The sequence below is a fragment of the Hylobates moloch genome, unplaced genomic scaffold, assembly GCF_009828535.3.
Source record: "Hylobates moloch isolate HMO894 unplaced genomic scaffold, HMol_V3 SCAFFOLD_19, whole genome shotgun sequence".
NCBI lineage: Eukaryota > Metazoa > Chordata > Mammalia > Primates > Hylobatidae > Hylobates > Hylobates moloch.
In genome coordinates, this window is record NW_026652294.1 from 13,408,446 (window position 1) to 13,435,518 (window position 27,073).

Consider the following 27,073-nt stretch of genomic DNA (forward strand, 5'->3'; position numbering starts at 1 on the left):
AAAAAAAAAAAAAAAAATTTGCCTTTTTAAGATGTCCCATTATGGACATCTCTCAAGAGAAGGAATCAAATTCCCTTGAGGGCTAAGAAGAGAGAAGAATCCTATTAGCTTCCCCTGGGATGGAAGAATGTCCCATCAACCACTGTTGCTAAAGACAAAAACTATCTTGGGGGATCTGGGTGTATCTCCTGAAGTGGCAACATAAAAACATTTTTTAACATAACATTGTTATTCTTAAAAAATTTTGTAACTGTTGCAATCCACTGTATCACATATGTTTTATTACAAGATAAACAATTTCAGCCAGGAGTGGTGGCTTGGCCGTAGTCCCAGTCCCGTGGGAGGCTGAGGCAGAAGAATCACTTGAGCCCAGGAAATTGAGGTTACAGTAAGCTATGATAGCACCACTGTACTCCAGCCTGGGCAACAGAGCTAGACCCTGTCTCGGGGGGGAAAAAAAAAGGCCCAGCTACAGTGACTCGTGCCTGTAATCCCAGAACTTTGGGAGGCCAAGGCAGGCGGATTACTTGAGCTCTGGAGTTTGAGACCAGCCTGGGCCACATGGCAAAACCCCGTCTCTACAAAAAATACAAAAATTAGCTGAGCACACACTTGTAATCCCAGCTACTAGGAGGCTGAGGTGGGAGGATTGCATGAGCTGGGGAGGCAGAGATGCCAGTGAGCTGGGATCGTGCCACTGTACTCCAGCCTGGGTGAAGGTGACCTCATCTCAAAACAAAAACAAAAAAACAAACAAACAAAAAAATCGCAATTACTTAATACTTGCATTATTTACCTAACTTCTCCTGAGTCCCAACATAAAGGCATCCATGCTTAAGAACGTTGCTTGTCCTGTCCCAGGGTCCCCTTGGTCCACTGCAGAATCTTTCACTACACTATACCATGCTTTTTCTTTCAACATTTTTAAGTTTTCCAAATCTGTAAGAAACGGGCACTGTTAGTATTAAAGATATAAATTGAGACGGATCTTTCTGTCCCCAGGCTGGATCACGGCTCACTGCAACTCCTCCGGATTCACCATTCTCTGCCTCACCTTACAGGCGTGAGCCACTGCGCCCGGCTGATATAAAGAAATTAAAGACAAGTGCTGTGTCGTTTAGCAGCAGTGTGATTAGAAGGAGCAGAGGATACGCGTGACCCAAGACACTGATTCTAGTTATAAGATCTCTCTGGGCCGGGCGCGGTGGCTCACGCCTGTAATCCCAGCACTTTGGGAGGCCGAGGCGGGCGGATCACGAGGTCAGGAGATCGAGACCATCCTGGCTAACACGGTGAAACCCCGTCTCTACTAAAAGTACAAAAAATTAGCCGGGCGAGGTGGCGGGCGTAGTCCCAGCTACTGTGGAGGCTGAGGCAGGAGAATGGCGTGAACCCCAGGGGATGGAGCTTGCGGTGAGCCGAGATCGCGCCACTGTACTCCAGCCTGTGCGACAGCGAGACTCCGTCTCAAAAAAAAAAAAAAAAAAAAAAATCTCTCTGGTTTCAAGAGGGGAAGCAGGGAGGCCCTATCGAGTTGCTGCCGCTCAGGTCAGAAACGGTGGACTGGGCTAGGGGGCGGGGGTATCAGTGGCAGCAGGCGGAGCTGGCAATTGTCAGGAGCCCTTGGCCAGAGCCTGACCTGCCACTCAGCTCTCAGGTTTTCTGCTTGGAGAGAAAGATATCCTGACAGATGCGAGTTTAGGCTGTGCGTTGGGTATGACCAAAGGATGTTGGTTAAAGGCTCCGTTCTGGGAACGGGTCAGGATTCGTCCTTGCTTCCTTCTGAAGGGTTTTGTGTCCTCAGGCTGTTTCCCGGTTTGTGAAATAGGATAGTATCTGCCTCTTGCATCCATCAGGTAATAGGGATGTAATGATTACATAAGGACTATGAAGCCACGGCAGCCATTCTTATTAACAACCAGAGGGGCGCAGAACGTCGTTTGGAGTTTGCAAGGGTTTGAAAAGCCCCCCGTAAGTGGACACTTCCCAGCAGAGGCCATCACACTAACTCTCGCGTGCTCAGCCCCTTGCATTTTACATAAGTCCTCCCAGAAACTCTCGTTGGCGCCTCTTAGCAGCCCAATGAGGCCACATGAGTCATTAACCTTGTTCATATAACAGAAAACGGAGCTCTGAGGGATCTCGTTTCCCCTATGTGGAGATCACTGAGTCGGAAACGAAGCTCTGTGGCCATGGATCTATTTCGGATAGACTGGGAGGAAACGGATTTCCTCCGTGGGGCGGGAGGCTTTAGTGCTCGAGGGCAGGAAACGCCAGGAGGTCACCCAAGGAAGAGGCCGCACGCGACGCCCCGCCCCCGGCTCGAGCCCCGGATGAGGAAGTGGTGCGGCCACCGAGACGAGACGGAGGCCCGGCAAGAGCGGCGCGGGGGCGCGAGGGCGGGAAGGAGGCGGGGCCCCGGGGCGGAGCCACTGGAGCGGCGCGGGTTCTCAGGTGAGCGCCACACGGTCGGGGCGGGCCTTGCAGGCGCTTCAGGCTCAGGGGCGGAAGCAGCGCGGGCCGCGAGGGCGTAGGCGGGGTATCTGGAGGAGGCGCGGGGAACCTGGAGAGGGTCCAGCCCTCGGTGCTCCTGCCAGAGGCGGGAAGGGGCTGTAGAGCTTCGGTGAGTGGAGCTGCCCGCCCCGGACTGGGGATTGGGGGGGCTTGAGATAGGGGACCTTGGCCCAGGTTCGAGTTCCAGGCTCCATCCCCAATCCGCTGTGTGACCTTGGACAAGTCTCTCTCCCCCTCTGAGCCTCAGCGGCCTCAGCTGTGAAATGGAGTCAGGGAAGGTTTGCTGAGAGTTCGCACAGACCGAGATTTGGGGAAGGAACTACTGCCTTCCTCCTCTTTGTGGTTGCCTTGCTCAGGACATTAGCAGCAAAACGAGAATGGTGGGAGTGTCTCTTAAGTCTCGAGTGACCTTGAGCAAGTCCCTTGCCCGGAGTCACACTTTCATCATCTACAAAATGAGTGGGCTAACCTCTTTTAAGATCAAAGAGTGGTTGCAAGGAAAAATCTGACATTCCAACCTTTTTGTTTGTATTTCTATGGCAGGGAGGCAAGATGACTTCTCTGCCCCAAGCTTGGAACAGCTAAAGGGAAAAACAGTGCAAGATGAGAACAACAAAGGTCTACAAACTCGTCATCCACAAGAAGGGCTTTGGGGGCAGTGGTCAGTATCGATTGGTCTTTAGAGGTTTTGTAAGTTGTCTGAGGTTCTGGTGTGTGCAATGCCTTGAAATTACACACTGACTCTTGTGACAATTGAGGCTAAACAGGCGACTAAACAGACTAAAGCAGCAACTATCATACAGTAACAAGGAGGATGGCAGGACCCTTCTAATGCATTTGCATTCAGACTTTTAAGGAACATTGCAAATGCTGCCAGTTTACTACCCTTCTTTTGTTGAATTGCCTTGTTTATTACAAATCTTCCGTGCATGTTCCATAAAATTCCAGCCTGCACTGGTTTGGCAGATAAGAGAAACTAAAATCATATATCAGTTTTTACATTGAGTGAGACAGAAACAGCATAGACGTGCATAGAGCAGGTATGATCAAAGCATGAACCTTTGCCTGGCTTCTAGGCATGGGAAGAAGCAGCAGGATACAGCATGTTATCCTGCACTGAACTATAGTCTGAGTATCTACTCTGCTTCTAATTTTCCTAGTGACCTTGGACAAGCTCCTAGTGTACCTTATCTAAAAGTTGAAGGGCTTTAGAATAGTTTCTCTTAACATCGATTTTTTTTCCTTTCTTTTTTTTTTTGGGACATGGTCCCCCATGTTGCCCAGGCTGGTCTGGAACTCCAGAGCTCAAAAGATCCTTCCACCTCAACCTCCCTAGTAGTTGGGATGGCAGACATGAGCCACTGTACCCAGCTGTCCCTAGCACCTTGAATCCATAAATCTGAAGAATAAAAGGGCACTTAGTATAATTTTTTTTCTTTTGTAAGGGAATAATTTTCCATTCTGTCTTAACAGCCTTATTTACTTCAGAAATTGGAGTTAACAATATAATGAGTCTTTTTATTTTATTTTATTATTTATTGACTTTTTTTTTTGAGACAGAATCTCGCTCTGTCGCCAGACTGGAGTGCAGTGGCATGATCTCGGCTCACTGCAACCTCCATCTCCCGAGTTTAAGCAATTCTCCTGCCTCAGCCTCCCGAGTAGCTGGGACTACAGGTGTATGCCGCCATGCCTGGCTATTTTTTTTTTTTCTTTTTTGTATTTTAGTAGAGACAGGGTTTTACCATGTTTTTCAGGCTGGTCTCGAACTCCTGAGCTCAGGCAGTCTGCCCATCTCGGCCTCCCAAAGTGCTAGGATTACAGGCGTGAGCCACCGCGCAGGCATGAGTCTTTTTAACATTGTATTTTAGGGTGTATTTACTTCTGCATTATGTAGATATAAGCCTCCAGAGGGGAAGGTCTGCCAAAAAGGGAAAACAATAGTTTCTCTATCATAGAGCGTTGTGAGGCTTAAGTAAGGTGATATATGTAACGCGTTTAGCAGAGTGTTAGACTCTGTACTCAATAAACGTAGCCATTATAATTACCAGGCTACAGGCGTTGCTATATTTAAACTACAATTTCTGCTAAAATGCACAGTCTATTGTTATTACTTTGATGCTGTTGATGTTACCTAAATATTTGTGGAGTGGAATGAAACAACTTTTGGCAGAGAGAAGAATACAAGGATACAGTATATACAATGTATACAAATACATATTTTTATGTGTAAAATACAAAGGTAGTTAGATGCTGTATCCAGTCTTCTGCAAGACTGTAGGTCAAAATACAACTAACAACTGGACATGGTAGCTCATGACTGTAATCCTGGCATTTTGGAAGGTCAAGGTGGGCAGATCACATGAGGTCAGGAGTTCGGGACCAGCCTGGCCAACATAGTGAAACCCCATCTCTATTAAAAATACAAAAATTAGCCAGGTGTGGTGGTGTGTGCCTGTAATCTCAGCTGAGGCACAAGAATTGCTTGAACCCAGGAGGCAAAGGTTGCAGTGAGCTGAGATCACGCCACTGCACTCCAGCTTGGGCAATAGAGCAAGACCCTGTCTTTAAAAAAAAAAAAAAAAAGAAACAACCAACAGATATTTATTAGGCGTATACCTGTGCCAGACGTAATGATTATGAATACCACAAGGTTCTTTGTCCCTAAAGAGTTTTCAGTTTGGTAAGATATGCAAAAAGGAAATGATAAAACCAAGCAGAAGGGGATACGTTCTCAGGGACCTTAATTCAGATTATGTAAATTAGGGAGGAAGCTCCAAGGAGCATTTGTCGTGAAACTGTCAGTGGAAACATAGCAAATAAAATTGGGGATTTCTGGGTGCAGTGGTGTGTGCCTGTAGTCACAGCTACTTGAGAGGCTGGGACAGGAGGATCACTTGGGCCCAGGAGTTCCAGACTATAGTACATTATGCTGATTGGGTGTCTGCATCAATATAGTGACCTCCCAGGAGTGGGGGACCACCAGCTTGCCTTAGGAAGTGTGAACCACCTCAGGTTGGGAACAGAGCAGGTCAGAACTCCTGTGCTGATCAATAGTGGGATTGTCCCTGTAAATAGCCACTGTACGCCAGCCTAGGCAACAGCAAGACCTTGTCTCTAAAAGAAAACAAAAAAATTTGGGAGTAACCCAATGTTCCATTTTACTAGGCTAAATTTTTGTTGGGTCTGATTGTATTTGAAATCTAGATATACTTAATTGTCATGATATTAGCATAATTAAAGGTGATGTCTTTCCTCGCAAATTAAAACAGCAAAACAGTCATTCTGTCTTTATGCTTCTGAGTTTGCAATATTTGAGAGAGTTCTCCCCATCCCTAGTAGAAGGGCAGGGGTAGATAAACATGAAACCACATCCCTCTTATTTATTTATTTATTTATTTATTTATTTTTTGAGATGCAGTCTCGCCCTGTCGCTCAGGCTAGAGTGCAGTCGTGTGATTTTGGCTCACTGTAACCTCTGCCTCCTGGGTTCAAGTGATTCTCCTGCCTCAGGCTCCCAAGTAGCTGGGATTACAGGCTCCCACCACCACGCCTGGCTAATTTTTGTATTTTTAGTAGAGATGGGGTTTTGCCATGTTCGCCAGGCTGGTCTTGAACTCCTGACCTCAGGTGATCTGTCCATCTTGGCCTCTCAAAGTATTGGGATTACAGGCATGAGCCGCTGCTCCTGGACTCTCTGAGGTTATTTTCTTACTCCTGTTAGATCTAAAGATTTATTGTGAGGGTCACATTAAGACACTGGGAAATTCTTTTAACATTGAATAACTGTAAGGAATTGTGGTGTATCTGTGGGAACCAGCCTGTTTTGTTCCTGTTATATGCAAGATGCACAATATTTGAGGGGGTAAAAGGCTGTCCAGAAGCCTAATTCCCAGATACTGAGGGCTGCTGTGTCCCTGGAAGAAATGCGGTAGTAGAAAGAGCACGGGGTATGGAGACGAAGGTACCTGAGTGCCATCCCACTCTGCTGCTCTATAGCTTGGTGTTCCTGTGTGAATCCATTAGTCATTGTAAGCCTCGTTTCAAAATAGAACCTCATCTGTCAATGGGGTGGCAATACCATCTTGATGGGGTTGTGAGGAACCAGTGTGAGAACATACACAGTGTACCTAATGAGTGTTTTTCTACTTGAAGTGGCTGAATTGTCTTTCAGATGATGAGCTAGTTGTGAACCCCAAAGTGTTCCCTCACATCAAGCTTGGAGACATTGTAGAGATTGCACACCCCAACGATGAATACAGGTAAGTGTCTCATGGGATCCACGGAACTGGGCAATTCACTGTTTCCAAATGATGTCCAAGGGGTTTGAAAGGCAGATAGCTCTCTTTGCCTTTCAAAATGCTCATGCTGTGGTGGCTCAGTCCTGTAATTCCAGCACTTTGCGAGGCTGAGGTGAGTAGGTCATTTGAGCCCGGGAGTTCGAGACCAGCCCGGGCAACATAGTGGGACCCTGTCTTAAAAAAAAATGCTCGTGCCTTCTAGGATTTGACCAACAAATAATTTTTCAAAAGTGGTCCATTCCTTCTTTTTTTTTTTTTTTTTTTTTTTGAGACGGAGTCTCGCTCTGTTGCCCAGGCTGGAGTGCAGTGGCACGATTTCGGCTCACTGCAAGCTCCTCCTCCTGGGTTCACGCCATTCTCCTGCCTCAGCCTCTCCGAGTAGCTGGGACTACAGGCGCCTGCCACCACGCCCGGCTAATTTTTTGTATTTTTAGTAGAGACGGGGTTTCACCGTGGTCTCGATCTCCTGACCTCATGATCCGCCCGCCTCGGCCTCCCAAAGTGCTGGGATTACAAGCGTGAGCCACTGCGCCTGGCCTCCTCCTTTTTTTTTTTGAGATGGAGTCTAGCTGTGTCACCTAGGCTAGAGTGCAGTTGCGTAATCTCAGCTCACTGCAACCTCTGCCTCCCAGCCCCAACTGATTGTCCTGCCTCAGCCTCCCGAGTAGCTGAGATTACAGGCGTGCGCCATCACGCCCAGCTAATTTTGCATTTTTAGTAGAGACAGGGTTTCACCATGTTGCCCCGGCTGGTCTTGAACTCCTGACCTCAGGTAATCCACTGGCCTTGGCCTCCCAATGTGCTGGGATTACAGGCATGAGGCATCGCACTTGGCCTAATTTTTGTATTTTTTAGTAGAGATGGGATTTCACCATATTGGCCAGGCTTGTCTCAAGTGATCTACCCTGCTAGGCCTCCCAAAGTGCTGAGATTACAGGCATGAGCCACCATACCCAGCCATTTTTTGTTTTGTTTTGTTTTTTGTTTTTTTTTGAGATGAAATCTCGCTCTGTCACCCAGGCTGAAGTGCAGTGGTGTGATCTCGGCTTACCGCAATCTCCGCCTTCCGGGTTCAAGCCATTCTCCTGCCTCAGCCTCCCGAGTAGCTGGGATTACAGGTGCATGCCACCACGCTTGTCTAATTTTTGTGTTTTTAGTAGAGACGGGGTTTCACCATGTTGGTCAGGCTGGTTTCGAACTCCTGACCTCATGATGCACCTGCCTTGGCCTCTCAAAGTGCTGGGATTACAGGCGGTGAGCTACCTTGCCACTCCCAGCCTTTTTTTTTTTTTTTTTTTTTGAGACAGAGTCTCACTGTCGCCCAGGCTGGAGTGCAGTGGCACAATCTCGGCTCACTGCAGGCTCTGCCCCCCAGGGTTCACGCCATTCTCCTGCCTCAGCCTCCCGAGTAGCTGGGACTACAGGTGCCTGCCACCTCGCCCGGCTAATTTTTTGTATTTTTAGTAGAGATGGGGTTTCACTATGTTAGCCAGGATGGTCTCGATCTCCTGACCTCGTGATCCACCGGCCTCGGCCTCCCAAAGTGCTGGGATTACAGGCGTGAGCCACCGCGCCGGCCACTTTTTTTTTTTTTTTTTTTAAAGAGACAGAGTCTCACTCTGTCACCCAGGGTGGAGTGCAGTGGTGCCACCTCAGCTCACTGCAACCTCTGCCTCCCGAGTTCAAGTGATTCTTCTGCCTCAGCCTGTTGAGTAGCTGGGATTGCAGGTGTGGGCCACCACACCTGGCTAATTTTTGTATTTTTAATAGAGACAGGGTTTCGTCATGTTGGCCAGGCTGGTCTTGAACACCTGACCTCAGGTGATCCACCTTCCTTGGCCTCCCAAAGTGTTGGGATTATAGGCATGAGCCACCGAGCCCAGCCTCTTTCTGGTTTTAAAGCTGAGATGACAACTGAAAGGTTCTGTAGCATTTGTCCATTCCCTTTAGTGCATATGAAGTTTCTTTGTTTCTTTTTTTCTTTTTTGAGACGGAGCCTCGCTCTCTCGCCCAGGCTGGAGTGCACTGGTGCGATCTTGGCTTACTGCAAGCTCTGCCTCCTGGGTTCATGCCATTCTCCTGCCTCAGCCTCCCGAGTAGCTGAGACTACAGGCACCCACCACCACGCCTGGCTAATTTTTTTGTATTTTTAGTAGAGACGGGTTTCACTGTGTTAGCCAGGATGGTCTCGATCTCCTGACCTCGTGATCCACCCGTCCCGGCCTCCCAAAGTGCTGGGATTACAGGCGTGAACCACCGCACCCAGCCTAATTTTTTCTATTTTTTAGTAGAGAAGGGGTTTCACCGTGTTAGCCAGGATGGTCTCAATCTCCTGACCTCGTGATCCGCCTGCCTCGGCCTCCCAAAGTGCTGGGATTACAGGTGTGAGCCACCGTGCCTGGCGAGTTTCTTTGTTTCTAAGGGAGCTTTCTCCTTTGTTGTGCTGTAAGTCACAGAATGGCCAGAGTGACCTATTTGCCTTTTGTGGGGGATGAAGGATGCTAGGGAGTTACTGCTCACGGTATCCTGACTCTCTTGTTGCTTTCTTTTTCAGCCCTCTGCTTTTGCAGGTCAAATCACTTAAGGAAGATTTACAGAAGGGTAAGAATTATATCACTCTTCTTAGAATTTTTTATTTACTGCCTCAAACTGTAAGAAACCTCTCTTCATAATTTCAAGGGATGAGGGCAAGTAATTCTCTTCTTTTTTAAACAAATTTTAATTTAATTTTCAATTCAGGCAGTACATGGGCATGTTTGTTACAGGGGTATATTGTGTACTGGTGGGGATTGGGCTTCTATTGTATCCATTACACAGTGAACCTTGTATCTGACAGAACAGATACAGATACAGAATGTTGTATCTGTGTCTTAACACTATTTTTTTCTTTTTTTTTTTTTGAGACAGTGTCTTGTTCTGTCACCCAGGTTGGAGTGCAGTGGCCGGATCTCGGCTCACTGCAAGCTCCGCCTCCTGGGTTCATGCCATTCTCCTCCCTCAGCCTCCCAAGTAGCTGGGACTATAGGCACCTGCCACCACGCCCAGCTAATTTTTTGTATTTTTAGTAGAGACGAGGTTTCACCATGTTAGCCAGGATGGTCTCAATCTCCTGACTTCATGATCCTCCTGCCTCGGCCCCCCAAAGTGCTGGGATTACAGGTGTGAGCCACCGCACCTGGCCTGAACATTGTATTTTTCAACCCTCATTCTCTTCCCTGTCCTTGTTTTTGGAGTCCCAAGTGTCTATTATTTCCATCCCACTTATAGGTAAGAACATGCAGTATTTGGTTTTCTGTTTGTGAGTTAGTTCACTTAGGATAATGGTGGCCTCCAACTCCGTCCATGTTGCTGCAGTGGACATGATTTCATTCTTTTATGGGTGGAGTTCTCTTCTTATCAAATTGTGTTCCCGATAAAAAAAAATTGTCAAGTTGACACTTATAGTCCCAGCTACTCTGGAGGCTGAGGTGGAAGGATCATTTGATCCCAAGAGTTTGAGTTTACAATGAGCTATAACGGCGCCACTGCAGTCTAGCCTGGTCAACAGAGCAAGACCCTATCTCAAAAAAAAAAAAAAAAAGGCCAGGCGTGGTGGCTTATGCCTATAATCCTGGGACTTTCCGAGGCTGAGGCAGGCATCGGATTGCCTGAGCTTAGGAGTTTGCGACCATCCTGGGCCAAATGGTGAAACCCTGTCTCTACTAAAATACAAAAAATTAGCTGGATGTGGTGGCATGCAGCTATAGTCCTAGCTACCCTGGAGGCCGAGGTAGGAGAATTACTTGAACCCGGGAGGTGGAGGTTGCAGTGAGCCGAGATTGCGCCACTGCACTCCAGCCTGGGTGACAGAGCGAGACTCTGTCTCAAAAAAAAAAAAAAGAAAAAGAAAAAAAATACACAACCTGCCTGTTGCCCAGGTTGGTCTTGAACTCCTGGCCTCAAGTAGAGTTCCTCACACCTTGACCTCCCAAAGTGCTGGGATTGCAGGTGTGATCCACCACATCTGTCCCATTTTTTCACAAACTATTTGTTAAATGCCTACTCTGGGTGAGTGGGGTTTGGGGAGGAAGAAATATATATTGATGATTGCCCACCACATGTGCAAGGCACTGTCCTGGGAGCTTTGTGTAATCTAGCATTATCTTCCCAACAACTCTTGAGTGAGTGAGGAAGTTTATTCTCTGTCAGACTATACAGTCTAGGCGTAGCCAGAAGCGGTGATTCCTGCTTACTTATTCTGGATTCAAATCCTTTCTTTTTCCTTCTAATGGCTATGCCATGCTGTTCAAGGAACCAAAATGTTAATTGAAAGTAAATAAGATACTCTTTTAAATAGTTCTTAAGAGAAAAAAACAACAAAATTCTGGGTTGCTCTAAAGGGCTTTGATGGCTGGGTGCAGTGGCTGATGCCTGTAATCCCAACACTTTGGGAGGCTGAGGTAGGTGGATCACCTGAGGTCAGGAGTTTGAGATCAGCCTGACCAACATGGTAAAACCCCGTCTCTACTAAAAATATAAAATTAGGCATTGTGGCGCATGTCTGTAATCCCAGCTACTTGGGAAGCTGAGGCAGGAGAATTGCTTGAATCTGGGAGGCAGAAGCTGCGGTGAGCCGAGATCACGCCATTGCACTCCAGCCTGGGCAACAAAAGCAAAACTCTGTCTCTAAATAAATAAATAAAGTAAAATAAAGGGCTTTGATGTCACCCACTCTTTCTTTTTTTTTTTAGAGAGATGGAGTCTCACTCTATTGCCCAGGCTGGAGTCTGGAGTGCAGTGTCACGATCGTGGCTCACTGCAACCTGCGCCTCCTGGGTTCAAGTGATTCTCCTGCCTCAGCTTCCCAGGTAGTTAGGACTACAGGCATGCACCACCATGCCTGGCTAATTTTTATATTTTTATTTTTTTGAGATGGAGTCTCACTCTGTCACCCAGGCTGGAACGCAATGACATGGTCTCAGCTCACTGCACCCTCTGCCTCCTGGATTCAAGGGATTCTCCTGCCTCAGCCTCCTGAGTAGCTGGGACTACAGGCGTGCGCCACCACACCCGGCTAATTTTTGTATTTTTAGTGGAGACAGGGTTTCACTATGTTGGCCAGGCTAGTCTCGAACTGCTGACCTCGTGATCCGCCCACCTCAGCCTCCCAAAGTGCTGGGATTACAGGCATGAGCCACCATGCCTGGCCTAATTTTTATATTTTTAGTAGAGATGGGGTTTCACCATGTAGGCCAGGCTGGTCTCAAACTCCTTACCCCAGGTGATCTGCCTGCCTCAACCTCCCAAAGTCCTGGGATCATAGGCGTGAGCCACTGCACCATTACCTCTGCCTTTTTTTTTTTTTTTTTTTCCCTTTCAGACAGGGCCTCTCTCTTGTCCAGACTGGAGTGCAGTGGTGCATTCACGGCTCACTGCAGCCTCAACCTCCCTGGGTGCAAATGATTCTCCATCTCCCACCTCCGCCTCCCGAGTAGCTAAGACCCCAGACGTCCAGCCCACAGGATCATGCCTGGCTAATTTTTTTTTTTTTTTTAAATTTTTGCTCAAGTTGGTCTTGAACTCCTGGGCCCAAGCAGTCCTCATGCCTTGGGCTCCGAAAGTGCTAGGATTATAGGCATGAGCCACCATGCCTGGTTGTCCACTCATATTTAACCATTCAGTATTTCAACTTGAGGAGAAAACATTCTATAAAACCTGGCTACTCTGGTTACACTGCCTATGGGTTAGCCCTGCTCTGCAAGGAGCAGTAAAAAAAAAAAATTAAAGTTTTCATTTTTATTGTTATGTTATTTTGAGATGGAGTATCCCTCTGTCGCCCAGGCTGGAGTGCAGTAGTGTGATCTTGGCTCACTGCAACCTCCACCTCCCGGGTTCAAACAATTCTCCTGCCTCTGCCTCCTGAGTAGCTGGGACTACAGGTGCACGCCACCACGCCTGGCTAATTTTTTTTTTTTTTGTATTTTTAGTAGAGACGGGTATTCACCATATTGGTCAGGCTGGTCTTGAACTCCTGACCTCGTGATCTGCCTGCCTTGGCCTCCCAAAGTGTTGAGATTACAGGTGTGAGCCACCACATTCAGCCAATTTAAAGATTTTAAAAGAATTCTATAAAACCTTAATCCTAAGAATGGCCTTCATACCTTCCCCTTATCTCCTGCCCTCTGTTATGTTTCTTACCAGACTTAAGGGCTCATTGAAAAGTTTGTTTCTTCTTTACCACTGATAACTTCATTCCAAAGAGAAGATCTCCTCTCTTTTCTGGAATTTTACAGGTCTTTGAACTTTCTTATCTTCCTTCTTATTTTATTTATTTCTTTATTGAGACAGAGTCTCATTCTGTCACCCAGATTGGAGTGCAGTGGTGTGATCTCAGCTCACTACAACCTCGGTCTCTGGGGTTCAAGTGATTTGTATGCCTCAGCCTCCCAAGTAGCTTGGATTACAGGTGCCCACCATCATGCCTGGCTAATTTTTGTATTTTTGGTAGAGACAGGGTTTCACCATGTTGGCCAGGCTGGTCTCAAACTCCTGACCTCAGGTGACCTTCCTGCCTAGACCTCCCAAAGTGCTGGGATTATAGGCATTAGCCACCATACCTAGCCTCTTCCTCTTAAATTCTTTATTTTCCCTCCTTCTCCCTTTTTCTCTCCATTTTTGTTGATTGCTTAGGCTCTGGTCTTATTTCACCTAAAAAGCAGAGAATCGTTTAAATTCTAAGCTCCTGAAAGGAAGAGACTGTGTGTTGCCCGTGTCAGATGATCAATTGTGTTGCTTACTGAGTTGAGTATTTATAGATTAGAATATATGGATCTGCTTTTTCAAAATGTGTTGTCTGAGTCAGATATTGTTTCTGTTTTAGAAACTATCAGTGTGGACCAGACTGTGACTCAAGTGTTCCGGCTGAGACCTTATCAGGATGTCTATGTTAATGTCGTAGACCCTAAGGTAAGTCTTTGTTTTGGACTTGATCATCTTTTTGGAATGATAAGCACCCTTCCTCAAAGTTAGGTTAGTAAGGAAACAATGGGTTACTTAAGTGTAGTGTTAGACTATTAAATGTGTGGCCTGCTTGGTGTGGTAATTTCTGTACATCAGGAGGCTGAGACAGGAGGATCTCTTGAGGCCAGGAGTTCATGAGCAGCCTGAGCAGCATAGTTAGACCTTGTCTTTATTAAAACTTTTCTTTTCTTTTTTTTTTTTTTTTTTTGAAACGGAGTGTCACTGTTGCCCAGGCTGGAGTGCAGTGGCATGATCTCGGCTCACTGCAACTGGTGCCTCCCAGGTTCAAGCCATTCTCCTGCCTCAGCCTCCTGAGTAGCTAGGATTACAGGCCTGCACCACCACACCCAGCTGATTTTTGTATTTTTGTAGAGACGGAGTTTCACCATATTGGCCAGGCTGGTCTTGAACTCCTGACCTCAGATGATCTACCTGCCTCGGCCTCCCAAAGTACTGGGATTACAGGTGGGAGCCACCGCGTCCTGCCTACTAAAACTTTTCTAAAAGATTAGCTGGGCGTATTGTATATGCCTGTAGTCCCAACTACTGGAAAGGCTGCAACAGGAGGATTGCTTGAGCCCAGGAGGTTGAGGCTGCATTGAGCTTATGGTTGCACTATTGCACTTCAGCCTAGGCAACAGAACGAGACCTTGTCTTGTAAAACTAAACATGTAGGCCGTGGGTGGTGGCCCATGCCTGTAATCCCAGCACTTTGGGAGGCCAAGGCAGGCGGATGTCTTAGGGTCAGGAGTTTGAGACCAGCCTGGGAAACATGGTGAAACCCTGTCTCTAGTAAAAATACAAAACTTAGTTGGGTGTGGTGGCGCACCCCTGTACTCCCAGCTACTCGGGAGGCTGAGGCATGAGAGTCATTTGAGCCCAGGAGGCAGAGGCTACAGTGAGTGAGCTGAGATTGCACCACTGTACTCCAGCCTGGGCAACAGAGCAATATCCTGTCTCAAAAAATAATAATAAATAAATATGTAGCCTACATGTCATTTAGAATGCAGACAGTATGTAGGTTGCATTTAAAACCCACCCCCACTTTTCTTGAAGCTTGTCCTAACCAGTTTCTGTAGGTGAAACTATATGTAAAATTTTCTATTAAAATACTAACATTTTAAAATGTATTCTCATTTTTCTTCAAGAAGTGATGTTATAATAGATAAAAATTATTGTCCAGAAAGTACTATCAACATTAACAGGGAAATAAAGTGCATAGCTCAGTGTCATGTTTGTGTGCCAGAATCCAGACTAAAATACAGAATGAGTCCCCCACTACCCATCACACTCAGTGTGCTACAGCGGCTGTAGGATCAGTTGTAGATTTACCAACTATACTGAGAAGTGTGCTTTGCCAGGATGTAATTCTGTTTATCAGAGTTCTGCTACTGAATGGTCTTCCAGTAGTTTTCTTTTTTGCAATAAGTTTTTTTCCATGGTAAGTGGGCATTACCTTATGACTATAAAGTGTAGCAAAGTAATGTCAGAGATATTATTTGATTATTCCTTTTAGGATGTGACCCTTGACCTAGTGGAATTAACTTTTAAGGATCAGTATATTGGCCGTGGGGATATGTGGCGACTAAAGAAAAGTTTGGTAAGATGTGATTTTTTTGAAAGTCTGTTACGTTTTCCATTATATGAATAATCCCTGTTTATTATGGGAGAAGAATATAAAATCATTTCTGATTTCAGTATCTACAGACAATTATTGTCAACATCTTGTTTGTTCTTCCATTCTCTTTTCATTGTTTTTTTTGATCTTTTATTTGTTTACTGTTACAGATTTTTACTCAGCATTTTTGGTTTAGATAGGAAGTTATACTGTATTTTACATTGGAATAGAACCGTAGTTTTCAGGTTTTCACTTGATCCCATTTGCTCCTCACATTTCTTCACGGACAGGTATTTATTAGCCCTAATTTATAAAGGTAGAAACTGAGATTGAGAAGTTAGGTAATTGCCCAAGGCTAGATAGTAAGTTGACCCTTGGCCAAAACCCAGATCCTGTGGCTTCCAGATCACACTGCTTTTTGCTGTACCCTCTTCCCATTTTCCACATGTATTCATTTTTTTTTTTTTTTTTTTGAAACAGAGCTTTGCGGTTTCTCGCAGGCTGAAGTGAAATGGTGGGATCTTGGCTTACTGTAACTTCTGCCCTCTGGGTTCAAGTGATTCTCCTGCCTCAGCCTCCAGAGTAGCTGGAATTACAGGCACCCACCACCACACCCGGCTAATTTTTTTTTGTTTGTTTGTTTTGTTTTTTTGAGACGGAGTCTCGCGCTATCACCCAGGCTGGAGTGTAGTGGCGCGATCTCGGCTCACTGCAAGCTCCACCTCCTGGGTTCTCGCCATTCTCCTGCCTCAGCCTCTCCGAATAGCTGGGACTACAGGCGCCCGCCACCACGCCCGGCTAATTTTTTTTATATTTTTAGTAGAGACGGGGTTTCACCGTGGTCTCGATCTCCTGACCTCGTGATCCGCCCACCTCGGCCTCCCAAAGTGCTGGGATTACAAGCGTGAGCCACCGCGCCCGGCCTGGCTAATTTTTTTTTGAGACAGAGTTTCTTGTTGCCCAGGCTGGAGTGCAATGGCATGATCTCGGCTCACAACAACCTTGGCCTTTTGGGTTCAAGCAATTCTCCTGCCTCAGCCTCTGGAGTAGCTGGGATTACAGGCATGCACCACCACGCCCGGCTAATTTTGTATTTTTAGTAGAGACGGGGTTTCTCCATGTTGGTCAGGGTAGTCTCGAACTCCTGACCTCAGGCAATCCGCCCGCCTCTGCCTCCCAAAGTGCTGGGATTGCAGGCCCGAGCCATTGCGCCCAGCCTTTTTTTTTGTATTTGTAGTAGAGGTGGGGGTATTGGCCAGGCTGGTCTTGAACTCCTGACCTCAGGTGATCTGCCCGCTTTGGCCTCCCAAAGTGCTAGGATTATAGGTGCGAGGCACCGTGCCCGGCCCATTTTTTAATTATTCATTTATTTATTTTTTTTGAGATGGAGTGTTGCTCTGTCACCCAGGCTGGAGTGCAGTGGTGCGATTTCTGCTCACTGCAAGCTCCGCCTGCCGGGTTCACGCCATTCTTCTGCCTCAGCCTCCCGAATAGCTGGGATTACAGGTGCCTGCCACCACACCTGGCTAATTTTTTGAATTTTTAGTAGAGACAGGGTTTCACCATGTTAGCCAGGATGGTCTCAATCTCCTGACCTCGCAATCTTCCCATCTTGGCCTCCCAAAGTGCTGGGATTACAGGCATGAGCCACTGCACCTGGTCCCATTTTTTTAATAAAAATATTTTTATTATATTTTAATTGTTTATTTTTTTAATTTTTTTTTATTTCCATGTTGTTGGGGAACAGGTGGTGTATGGTTATATGAGTAAGTTCTTTAATGGTGATTCGTGAGATTTTGGTGCACCCATTACCCAAACAGTATACACCACACCCACATTTATTAATTTTTTAATGAACATTTCAACTTGAAAAGATTAGTTCATTAGAATTGTGAACTGGTTTTGAAAATTCTCATTTGAGGTTTTTTTTTCCATTTTGACACTAATCAAAAGAAATGAAGTTTTTGTATACTGTGTAACCACAAATTATAGGTAGAATTTCCATACAGGGTATATTTTCAGGAAAAATCTGCTTAATTTTTATTTGTTGAAGGTTCCATTTTCTAAAGTGAGAGATAAAATGAGAAACAACATGATATTTAAATGAATATGTAAATGCAGATATATATGTAAACATATGTGAAGATCAGGATATTTGTAAAGCTGATCATTTATCATCCACCTGGTCTTTCCTATTATCTATACTTGCCAAACTCTTTAAGCATCTACTGTCATACCTACCCTAACAGGTTTTCCTGTAGGGTGAATCTATTACTCACAAGCTAGTTGAACTTTGGGTTGGTAGAAGAGATTAGAAAGCTAGGAGTTCTTGTTTGTGATTTTTCACGGCCTTAATATGTTAATCAATCTCTCTCTCTCTCTTTCTCACCCTCTCTCCCTCCCTCCCTCCCTCTTTCTACCCCTCTCTCCCCCTCCTCTTAGGTCAGCACATGTGCCTATATCACCCAGAAGGTGGAGTTTGCTGGCATCAGGTAGATATTACTTCACTCTTGCCTTATCTTTGCAGTAACTAGGCTACATAAAGCAGTGGAGGCATATGGATGTCCATATAATAAAATGTGTCAAAGTATAAAATGTTAGATTGTTGGCTGGCCACAGTGGCTCATGCCTGTAATCCCATCACTTTGGGAGGCCGAGGTGGGTGGATCACGAGGTCAGGAGATCAAGACCATCCTGGCTAACACGGTGAAACCCCGTCTCTACTAAAAATATAAAAAATTAGCTGGGCGTGTTGGCGGGCGCCTGTAGTCCCAGCTACTTGGGAGGCTGAGGCAGGAGAATGGCATGAACCCAGGAGGTGGAGCTTACAGTGAGCCGAGATCGCATCACTGCACTCTAGCCTGGGTGACAGAGTGAAACTGTCTCAAAAAAAAAAAAAAAAGTTAGATTGTTGCAGCTCAAACAAACCACAAAATGCACTATAGTAGTTTGAGGCTTAATGGAAAAAGTTGATGAAGCCCCTCGGCATTCTGTAAAAAAGGAATTAGGAAAGAAAAAGAGATAGAGACTCAATTTTACAACTGGAAAAACCCTAGATGAATGTATTGAATCATACCTTCTCATTTTACAAATTAGGAAACAGGTTTAGAAACATAAAATGACTGGCACATTGGTTCCTGATTTGTTACCTTTTTAACTATATTGCTGTACTCTTGATTTATTAAAACTATTTCTATATTTTAGTTTGTGAAGAAAAAAGAGACTTTTTGAAACCCCCTTTAAATTCAAAAAGTGGCTAGGTGTGGTGGCTCACACTTGTAATCCCAACACTTTAGGATGCCGAGGTGAGTAGATTGTTGCTTGAGCCCAGGAGTTGAAGACTAGCCTGGGCAACATAGTGAGACCCCGTCTCTACAAAAAAATACAAAAATTAGCTGGGCCTGGTGACTTGCGCCTGTAGTCCAGGTACCTGGGAGGCTGAGAGGTGGGAGGATTGCTTGAGCCCGGGAGGTAGAGGCTGCAGTGAGCTGGGATCACACCACTACACTCCAGCCTGGGTGACAGAGCAAGACTGCCTCAAAAAAAAAAAAAAAAAAAAAAAATTCAGGAAGTATTTTAGGTGTGGTGGCTCACACCTGTAGTCTCAGCACTTTGAGAGGCCAAAGTGGGCTGAGTGTGCTTGAGCCCCAGGAGTTCAAGACCAGCCTGGGCCACATGACAAATAGTCTCTAAACAAAACAAAACAAAACAAAACAAAAAAACAGCCAGGCATGGTGGTGTGTGACTGTAGTCCCAACTACTCAGGAGGCTGAGGTGGGAGGATCGCCTGAGCCCTGGGAGGTTGAGGCTGCAGTGAGACATTATCATGCCACCGCACTGCCGCCTGGGTGACAGAGTGAGACTGTCTCAAAAAAAAAAAAAAAAAAAGTACAACATGCACATAATTAAGCATTCAAATAATTCAGAAAGGTATCTCATGAAACATACATAACCCCCCCGAAACAACTTGTGTCTTTCCTGAAATTTACTGAGTATACAGAATCATATTTATGTCTTTTTTTTTTTTTTTTTTTTTTTTCTGAGACAGAGTCTTGCTCCGTCACCCAGGCTAGAGTGCAGTGGCGGGACCCTGGCTGACTGCAACCTCCACCTCCTGGTTTCAAGCAGTTATCCTGCCTCAGCCTCGTGAGTTGCTGGAATTATAGGCACCCGCCACCACATGTAGCTAATTTTTTTTTTTTTTTTTGTATTTTTATTAGAGACGGAGTTTCACCGTGTTGGTCAGCCTGGTCTTGAACTCCTGACCTCGTGATCTGGCCACCTTGGACTCCCAAAGTGCTGGGATTACAGGTGTGAGCTACCGCACCCAGCATATTTATGTCTTGTTAACTGACTTGCGGTGATTCTAAGATTGATCAGTGGGGTCACAGGGTGCAGTGTAGTCCCTCATTATAAAGATCTCCATCTACTTTTTTTTTTTTTTTTTTTTTGAGACGGAGTCTCACTCTGTCACCCAGTCTGGAGTGCAGTGGTGCGATCTTGGCTCACTGCAACCTTCGCCTCCCGGGTTCAAGCAATTATTCTGCCTTGGCCTCCTGAACTACAGGCACGCACCACCCCCGGCTAATTTTTGTATTTTTAGTGGAGATGGGGTTTCACCATGTTGGCCAGGCTGGTCTCAAACTCCTGATCTCAGGTGATCCCCCTGCCTCGGCCTCCCAAAGTGCTGGGATTATAGGCGTGAGCCACTGCGCCTGGCCCCCATTAACTTTTCTCCTAATGGTTTCATCCATTGAGGATTGTTGTAAGATGGTGATTTTCTTTCCTTTTTTTGGTGATTTTTTAATTCAGTCATCCCTTCTACATTTATTAGCCAGAATCCTTTTGTAAATAATTTTTCATCATCAACTAGGGCTATTTGACCAGAATGAAATACTGATCCTAAAAAGAAAAAAAAGGATAAAGGCTCATTCTTTCCCCCCAAAAAGGATGTTTTGAAAATTGCTGGAGGGGAGCCAAGTAAAATGGCTATGGTGTGAGGATCACTTGAGGCCAGGAATTCAAGACCAGCCTGGACAACAAAGCAAGACCTCATCTCTACAGAAATAATAATTTTAAAAAAATTGCTGGATGTGGTGGCTCACGCCTGTAATCCCAGCACTTTGGGAGGCTGAGGCAGGCAGATCACGAGATCAGGAGATTGAGACCATCCTGGGTAACATGGTGAAACCCTGTCTCTACTAAAAATACAAAAATCAGCTGGGTGTGGTGGCCCATGCCTGTAATCCCGGCTACTCGGGAGGCTGAGGCAGGAGAATTGCTTGAACCAGGGAGTCAGAGGTTGCAGTGAGCCCAGCTCACACCACTGCACTCTAGCCTGGTGACAGAGCAAGACTCCGTCACACACACACACATACACACACACCACACACACACACACACACAAAACTATGGCTAGGTGCAGTGGCTCATGCCTGTAATCCCAGCACTTTAGGAGGCTGAGGTGGGTAGTTTGGTTGAGCCTGGGAGTTGAAGACCAACCTGGCAATATGCTGAAACCCCATCCCTAGAAAAAAATACAAAAATTAGCTGGGCATGGTGGCGCCTGTAGTCCCAGTTACTTGGGAGGCTGAATTCGAAGGATCACCTAAATCCAGGGAGGTTCAAGGCTGTAGTGAGCCTTGATCGTTCTGCTGCCCTGTAGCCTGGGTGACAGAGTCAGACTCTGTCTAAAATAACAATAAAATAAAGAACGGGGGTTGGTGTCAGGGCTCCTCTAGTTTGAGGTACCTGGAAAACAGGTGGGAGGAGCCCTGAGGCACAGGTCGAGGCTGCAGTGAGCTATTATTGCATTATTGCACTCCAGCCTGGGCAACACAGTAAGACCCCATCTTTGAAAACAAAACAAATTTGTTAGCGAGTCAGTGTTCTTTAAAAAATCCAAGCAACTAAAGCACAACCGAAGAAGTGACTAAATCTCAAGCAGCACAAAAAATGCAACCTAGGTATGCCTCCAATATCAGCAGATCTCTACTGGATGGGTATCCAGGGTCAGGAAGCCTGGATCTGTATCTGCAGAGCCAGTGTTTAGCCATCACTGTGATTAGTGGTTCGAGTGATGCTGGGTAACTCCAGTAAACCCTTAGTCTTCACATCTGCAAAATGGAGTAGTTGGTTTAGAATATTCTGTCAAGGACTAGTTAATAAATGTTTTAGACTTTGTGAGTAACAATAGATCTCAGGTCTATTGCATATTCTGTGTGTTTGTGTGTTTCGACCATTTAAAAATGTAACAGCCATTGTTCGTTGTGAGCCATACGAAAACAGGAGATAGGCGAGAATTGGCTTGAAGGCTTTATGTAGTTTGCCAGCCTCGGTTTGGAAACCTATTCAGATCTCTCTCATTTTTTTTTTCTATTGCTTCCTCTTTTATTTTTAAATTATATATATATATATATGATATATGTATTATTTTTGAGACAGAGTCTTGCTCTGTTGCCTAGGCTGGAGTGTAGTAGCATGATCTCTCCCCACTGCAACCTCTGCCTCCAGGGTTCAAGTGATTCTCCTACCTCAGCCACCTGAATAGCTGGGACTACTGGCAAGCACCACCATGCCCAGCTAATTTTTGTTTTTTTTCGTAGACACGGAGTCTCGCCATGTTGGCCAGGCTGGTGTCAAACTCCCGGCCTCAAGTGATCTGCACACCTTGGCCTCCAAAAGTGATGAGATTACAGATGTGAGCCACCAGGCCCGGCTGATCTCTTTCTTTTTTAAGTTCTTTGTTTCTCTCTGTAAATACCCTCATACACACAGTTCTAGATGGAGAAAAGAAAACCCTGACAGATTGTCAGTTTTTAACTTTATTTTTATTTATTTATTTCTGAGATGGGCTTCCTCTGTCGCCCAGGCTAGAATGTGGTTGTGCCATCATGCCTCACTACAGCCTCAACTTCCTAGGCCCAAGCAATACTCCCACCTCAGCCTCCTGAGTAGCTAGGACTACAAGTGTGCACCAGCACGCCTGGCTCTTTGGTTTTTTTTTTTCGTTTTGGTAGAGACAGGGTCTCACTATGCTTGCTCAGGCTGGTTTCCAACTCCTGGGCTCAAACAATCCTCTTGGCTCAGCCCCCTAGAGTGCTGAGATTACAGGCATGAACCACCGCAGCTGGCCTCTTTTAGACTTTTAAAGCTCTGTCCTGATATTTGGCTCAGGCATGGTTAAATGTAAACTACAGTCTTCTCTCTTTTCTCCAGAAGACTTACAGTGTTTCTACACTGGATCAAAGGTTACTTTCTTTTGCTGAGTTCGTGAATGCTTGAGAAAAAAGATGCTTTGGGCCTCCTATGAGAAAAATATAGTCATTTGTATAGTTAAAGTCATTATAAATGGTCAGATAATTTCCCTGCAATTTAACTTTCAATCTGGTAATAGTTACATAGTTAAGAACACATGAGCTGGGTGTGGTGGCTCACGCCTGTAATCCCAGCACTTTGGGAGGCCGAGGCAGGCAGATTACCTGAGGTCAGGAGTTCGTGACCAGCCTGGTGAACACGGTGAAACCCCGTCTCTACTAAAAATACAAAATTAGCCAGGCATGATGGCAGGCTCCTGTAATCCTAGCTACTTGGGAGGCTGAGTCAGGAGAATTGCTTGAACCTAGGAGGCAGAGGTTGTGGTGAGCCGAGATCGTGCCATTGCACTCCACCCTGGGCAATAAGAACGAAACCCCGTCTCAAAAAAACAAAACAAAACAACAACAACAACATTAAAATATGTATATATATAGTAGCAAAATCTTATCTCCTATTGACTAACATTTTGCTTTTAAAAAATAATGACCTTAAACCCTAGCCTGTTGGATCACATTGTAACTTTTTTTTTGGAGACGAGTCTCACTCTGTCACCTAGGCTGTAGTGCAGTGGTGTGATCTTGGCTCTGCAACCTCTGCCTCCCAGGCTCAAGCAATTCTCCTGCCTCAGCTTCTCAAGTAGCTGGGATCACAGGCACCTGCCACCATGCCTGGCTAATTTTGTGTTTTTAGTAGAGGTGGGGTTTCACCATGTTTTTCAGGCTGGTCTCGAACTCCCGACCTCAGGTAATCTGCCTGCCTCGGCCTCCCAAAGTGATGGGATTACAGGCGTGAGCCACCACCTCCGGCCACACCAAGCTTGTTTTAGAGGTCCTGTGAATGTGAAGTTCTGACGATTATAAGCAGAGCTGGCTGGGTGCGGTGGCTCATGCCTGTAATCCCAGCACTTTGGGAGGCTTAAGTGGGCAGATTGCTTGAGTCTGGGAGTTCAAGACCAGTCTAGACAACATGGTGAAACCCCGTCTTTACTAAAAATACAAAAAAAATTAGCTGAGTGTGGCTGCTTATGCCTGTAGTTTCACCTACTTGGGAGTCTGAGGTGGGAGAATCACTCAAGCCCAAGAATTTGAGGCCACCCTGGGCAACATAGCAAGATAGTAGATACGGGGTTTCACCACGTTGGCCAGGATTGTCTCGATATCGACCTTGTGATCCACCCACCTCGGCCTCCTCGAGGTGCTAGGATTACAGGCATGAGCCACCGTGCCTGACCTCCTTATTATAATATTAAAGAAATATAAGTCTCTTCTCAGGTCAGGCTTGTTACACTTGTTCATTCACAGACGTAACTGGGCAAAGGAGTATGAAAAAGCATCCCATTTGGTATAAGCCATGGGTCTGGTCCAGCCTTCTTCATTTTGGCATGGGGTAGACCCAGAGGGATTGATTGATTGTCCAGCATTTCCTAGGTAGCCTGAGCTATGACTCATGATACACAGCATTTTCCTGGCTTTTATCTGATTTTGTCTTCCTTTCTTTTGTGTTTTTGTTTGTTTGTTTTTTTTTTTTGAGACAGAGTTTTACTCTTGTTGCCCAGGCTGAAGTGCAGTGGCACGATCTGAGCTCACTGCAACCTCTGCCTCCCAGGTTCAAGCAATTCTCCTGCCTCAGCCTCCTGAGTAGCTGGGATTACAGGCGCCCGCCACCACGCCTGGCTAAATTTTGTATTTTTAGTAGAGACAGAGTTTCACCATGTTGGCCAGACTGGTCTCAAACTCCTGACTTCGTGATCTACCCACCTCGGCCTCCCAAAGTGTTGGGATTACAGGTGTGAGCCACTGCACCTAGCCTTTGTCTTCCTTTTTTATGAGGATTGATTGCTTAGGTGAGGCAGGTTGGGAGAAAGAGTGAAAGTGGTAGAAGATAAGGGCTTGAGGTGGTTGGTTGAGGGATGATTGATTACACGGTTCTCAGCTAACAGCTACCACTATCTCTCCAGGATAGCATTTTGTGTTAATACCGCTGTAGTTCTAGTTCTTGATAGTAAACTAATTGAGCACCTCCTATCCTCATAGTATCCTGAACGGTTTCTGCACATTATCTGGTTTAATTTGAAAACAGCTCTGTAGAAGTTTGGGCGCAGTGGCTCACGCCTGTAAACCCAGCAGTTTGGGAGGCTGAGGCGGGCAGATCACGAGGTCAGGAGATTGAGACCATCCTGGCCAACATGGTGAAACCTTGTCTCTACTAAAAATATAAAAAATTAGCTGGGCATGGTGGCGCGTGCCTGTAATCCCAGCTACTCAGGAGGCTGAGGCAGGAGAATTGCTTGAACCAGGGAGTCAGAGGTTGCAGTGAGCTGAGATCACGCCACTGCACTCCAGACTGGGTGACAGAGCAAGCCTACGTCTCAAAAATAAAAAAAAAAAGTATAAACAGCTCTGTAAGGCGTAGGCTTCATTGTCTCTTTTGTTTAGTTTGTTTTTTTGTTTTGTTTTTTGCGACAGTCTCACTCTGTTGCCCAGACTGGAGTGCAGTGGTGCGATCACAGCTCACTATAGCCTTGACCTCTGAGGCCTAAGTGATCCTCCTACCTCAGCCTCCTAGGTAGCTGGGACTACAGCATGTGCCACCACACCTGCCTAATTTTTTGTATTTTTTGTAGCGACAGGGTCTCACTGTGCTACCTAGGCTGGTCTCAAGCTCCTGGGCTCAAGTGATCTGCCAACCTTGGCCTTCTAAAGTGTTGCGATTATAGGTGTGAGTTACCACGCCCGGCCCATTGTCTCATTTTTAAAGATAATGCCACTGAACCTCATGAATTTACTATGGCCATTCACCTAGTAAGTGACACTCAGCTGGGATTCTTGCCTAGACCAGTTTCTCTTCAGGCTGGTCAGGTCTGAAAGCCACGCTTTGCTTTTTCTACTGTATTATTAACTTTTTTTTTTTTTTTGAGACTGAGTTTTGCTCTTGTTGTCCAGGCTGGAGTGCAATGGCACGATCTCGGCTCACTGCAACTTCGCCTCCCGGGTTCAAGTGATTCTGCCTCAGCTTCCTGAGAAGCTGAGATTATAGGTACCCACTACCACACCCGTTTAATTTTTTTGTATTTTTAGTAGAGATGGGGTTTCACCATATTGGCCAGGCTGGTCTTGAACTCCTGACCTCAGGTGATCCACCTGCCTTGGCCTCCCAAAGTGCTGGGATTACAGGCATGAGCCACTGCACTCATTCTCGTACTATCTACTTCTTGCCCTCAAAAATGCATGGAGGAAAAAACATCAATCCCAAAAATGTAATACCAAGTTGCTATTAATTAATTTATTATTATTATTATTTTTTGAGACAGAGTCTCGCTCTGTTGCCCAGGCTGGAGTGCAGTGGTGCGATCTCGGCTCACTGAAACCTCCGCCTCCTTGGTTCAAACGATTCTTCTGCCTAAGCCTCCCTAAGTAGCTGGGACTACAGGTGCCACCATGCCTGGCTAATTTTTGTATTTTTAGCAGGGATGGGGTTTCGCCGTGTTGGCCAGGGTGGTCTCGAACTCCTGACCTCAGGTGATTCACCCACCTCAGCCTCTCAGTGTGTTGGGATTACAGGCATGAACCACTGCACCTGGCCCTAATTTTTTTTTTTTTTTTTTTGAGACAGAGTCTTGCTCTGTCACCCAGGCTGGAGTGCAGTGGCGCAATCTCGGCTCACTGCAACTTCCACCTCCTGGGTTCAAGTGATTCTCTTGCCTCAGCGTCCTGAGTAGCTGAGATTACAGGCGCTTGCCACCATACCCAGCTAATTTTTTTTTTTTTTTTTTTAGTAGAGACATGGTTTCACCATGTTGGTCAGGCTGGTCTCGAACTCCTGACCTCGTGATCTGCCCTCTGTGGCCTCCCAAAGTGCTGGGATTACAGGTGTGAGCCACCAGCCACCACGCCCGGCCAAGAAGCCCTTCTTTAGACCTATATGTGGACTCCCAGATTAAGAGCTCCTGTTCATGTTCAGTATAGTATGAGAGTTCCTTGTATTGGATAATCTGCTCATGGAGTTCTCTGGAAATCTGTAACCAGTCAGGCCATTTGAGTATAAATAGCAGAGCCACCTGAAGTTGCCCCTAATTCTTCTTGGTTTGTCTTATTTTTATTTTTTGAGACAGCGTCTCACTCTGTTGCCCAGGATGGAGTGTAGTGGCATGATGTTGGCTCACTACAACCTCCGCCTCGTGACTTCAAGCGATTCTCCTGCCTTAGCCTCCTGAGTAGCTGGGACTACAGGCATGTGTCACCATGCCCAGCTAAATTTTAGATTTTTAGTATAGATGGGGTTTCACCATGTTGTCCAGGCTGGTCTCCAAGTCCTGACCTGAGCT

At 45.9% G+C, this 27,073-nt stretch overlaps 1 protein-coding gene across 7 annotated transcripts in view; it reads left to right on the forward strand.

Annotated features, from left to right (window-relative positions):
• Positions 1–2,115: 2,115 nt before the first annotated feature.
• DEPDC5 (DEP domain containing 5, GATOR1 subcomplex subunit) overlaps positions 2,116–27,073 on the forward strand; it is a 95,767-nt gene continuing 70,809 nt past the window's right edge. For all 7 annotated transcript variants that reach the window (XM_032139849.2, XM_032139851.2, XM_058430999.1 and 4 more), the window contains exons 1-7: positions 2,116–2,454; positions 3,058–3,175; positions 6,689–6,776; positions 9,370–9,416; positions 13,675–13,760; positions 15,331–15,414; positions 17,875–17,924. In XM_032139849.2, the coding sequence (XP_031995740.2) occupies positions 3,118–3,175; positions 6,689–6,776; positions 9,370–9,416; positions 13,675–13,760; positions 15,331–15,414; positions 17,875–17,924 (413 nt within the window). In that variant the 5' untranslated portion in view covers positions 2,116–2,454; positions 3,058–3,117. The remainder of the gene's footprint in view (positions 2,455–3,057; positions 3,176–6,688; positions 6,777–9,369; positions 9,417–13,674; positions 13,761–15,330; positions 15,415–17,874; positions 17,925–27,073) is intronic.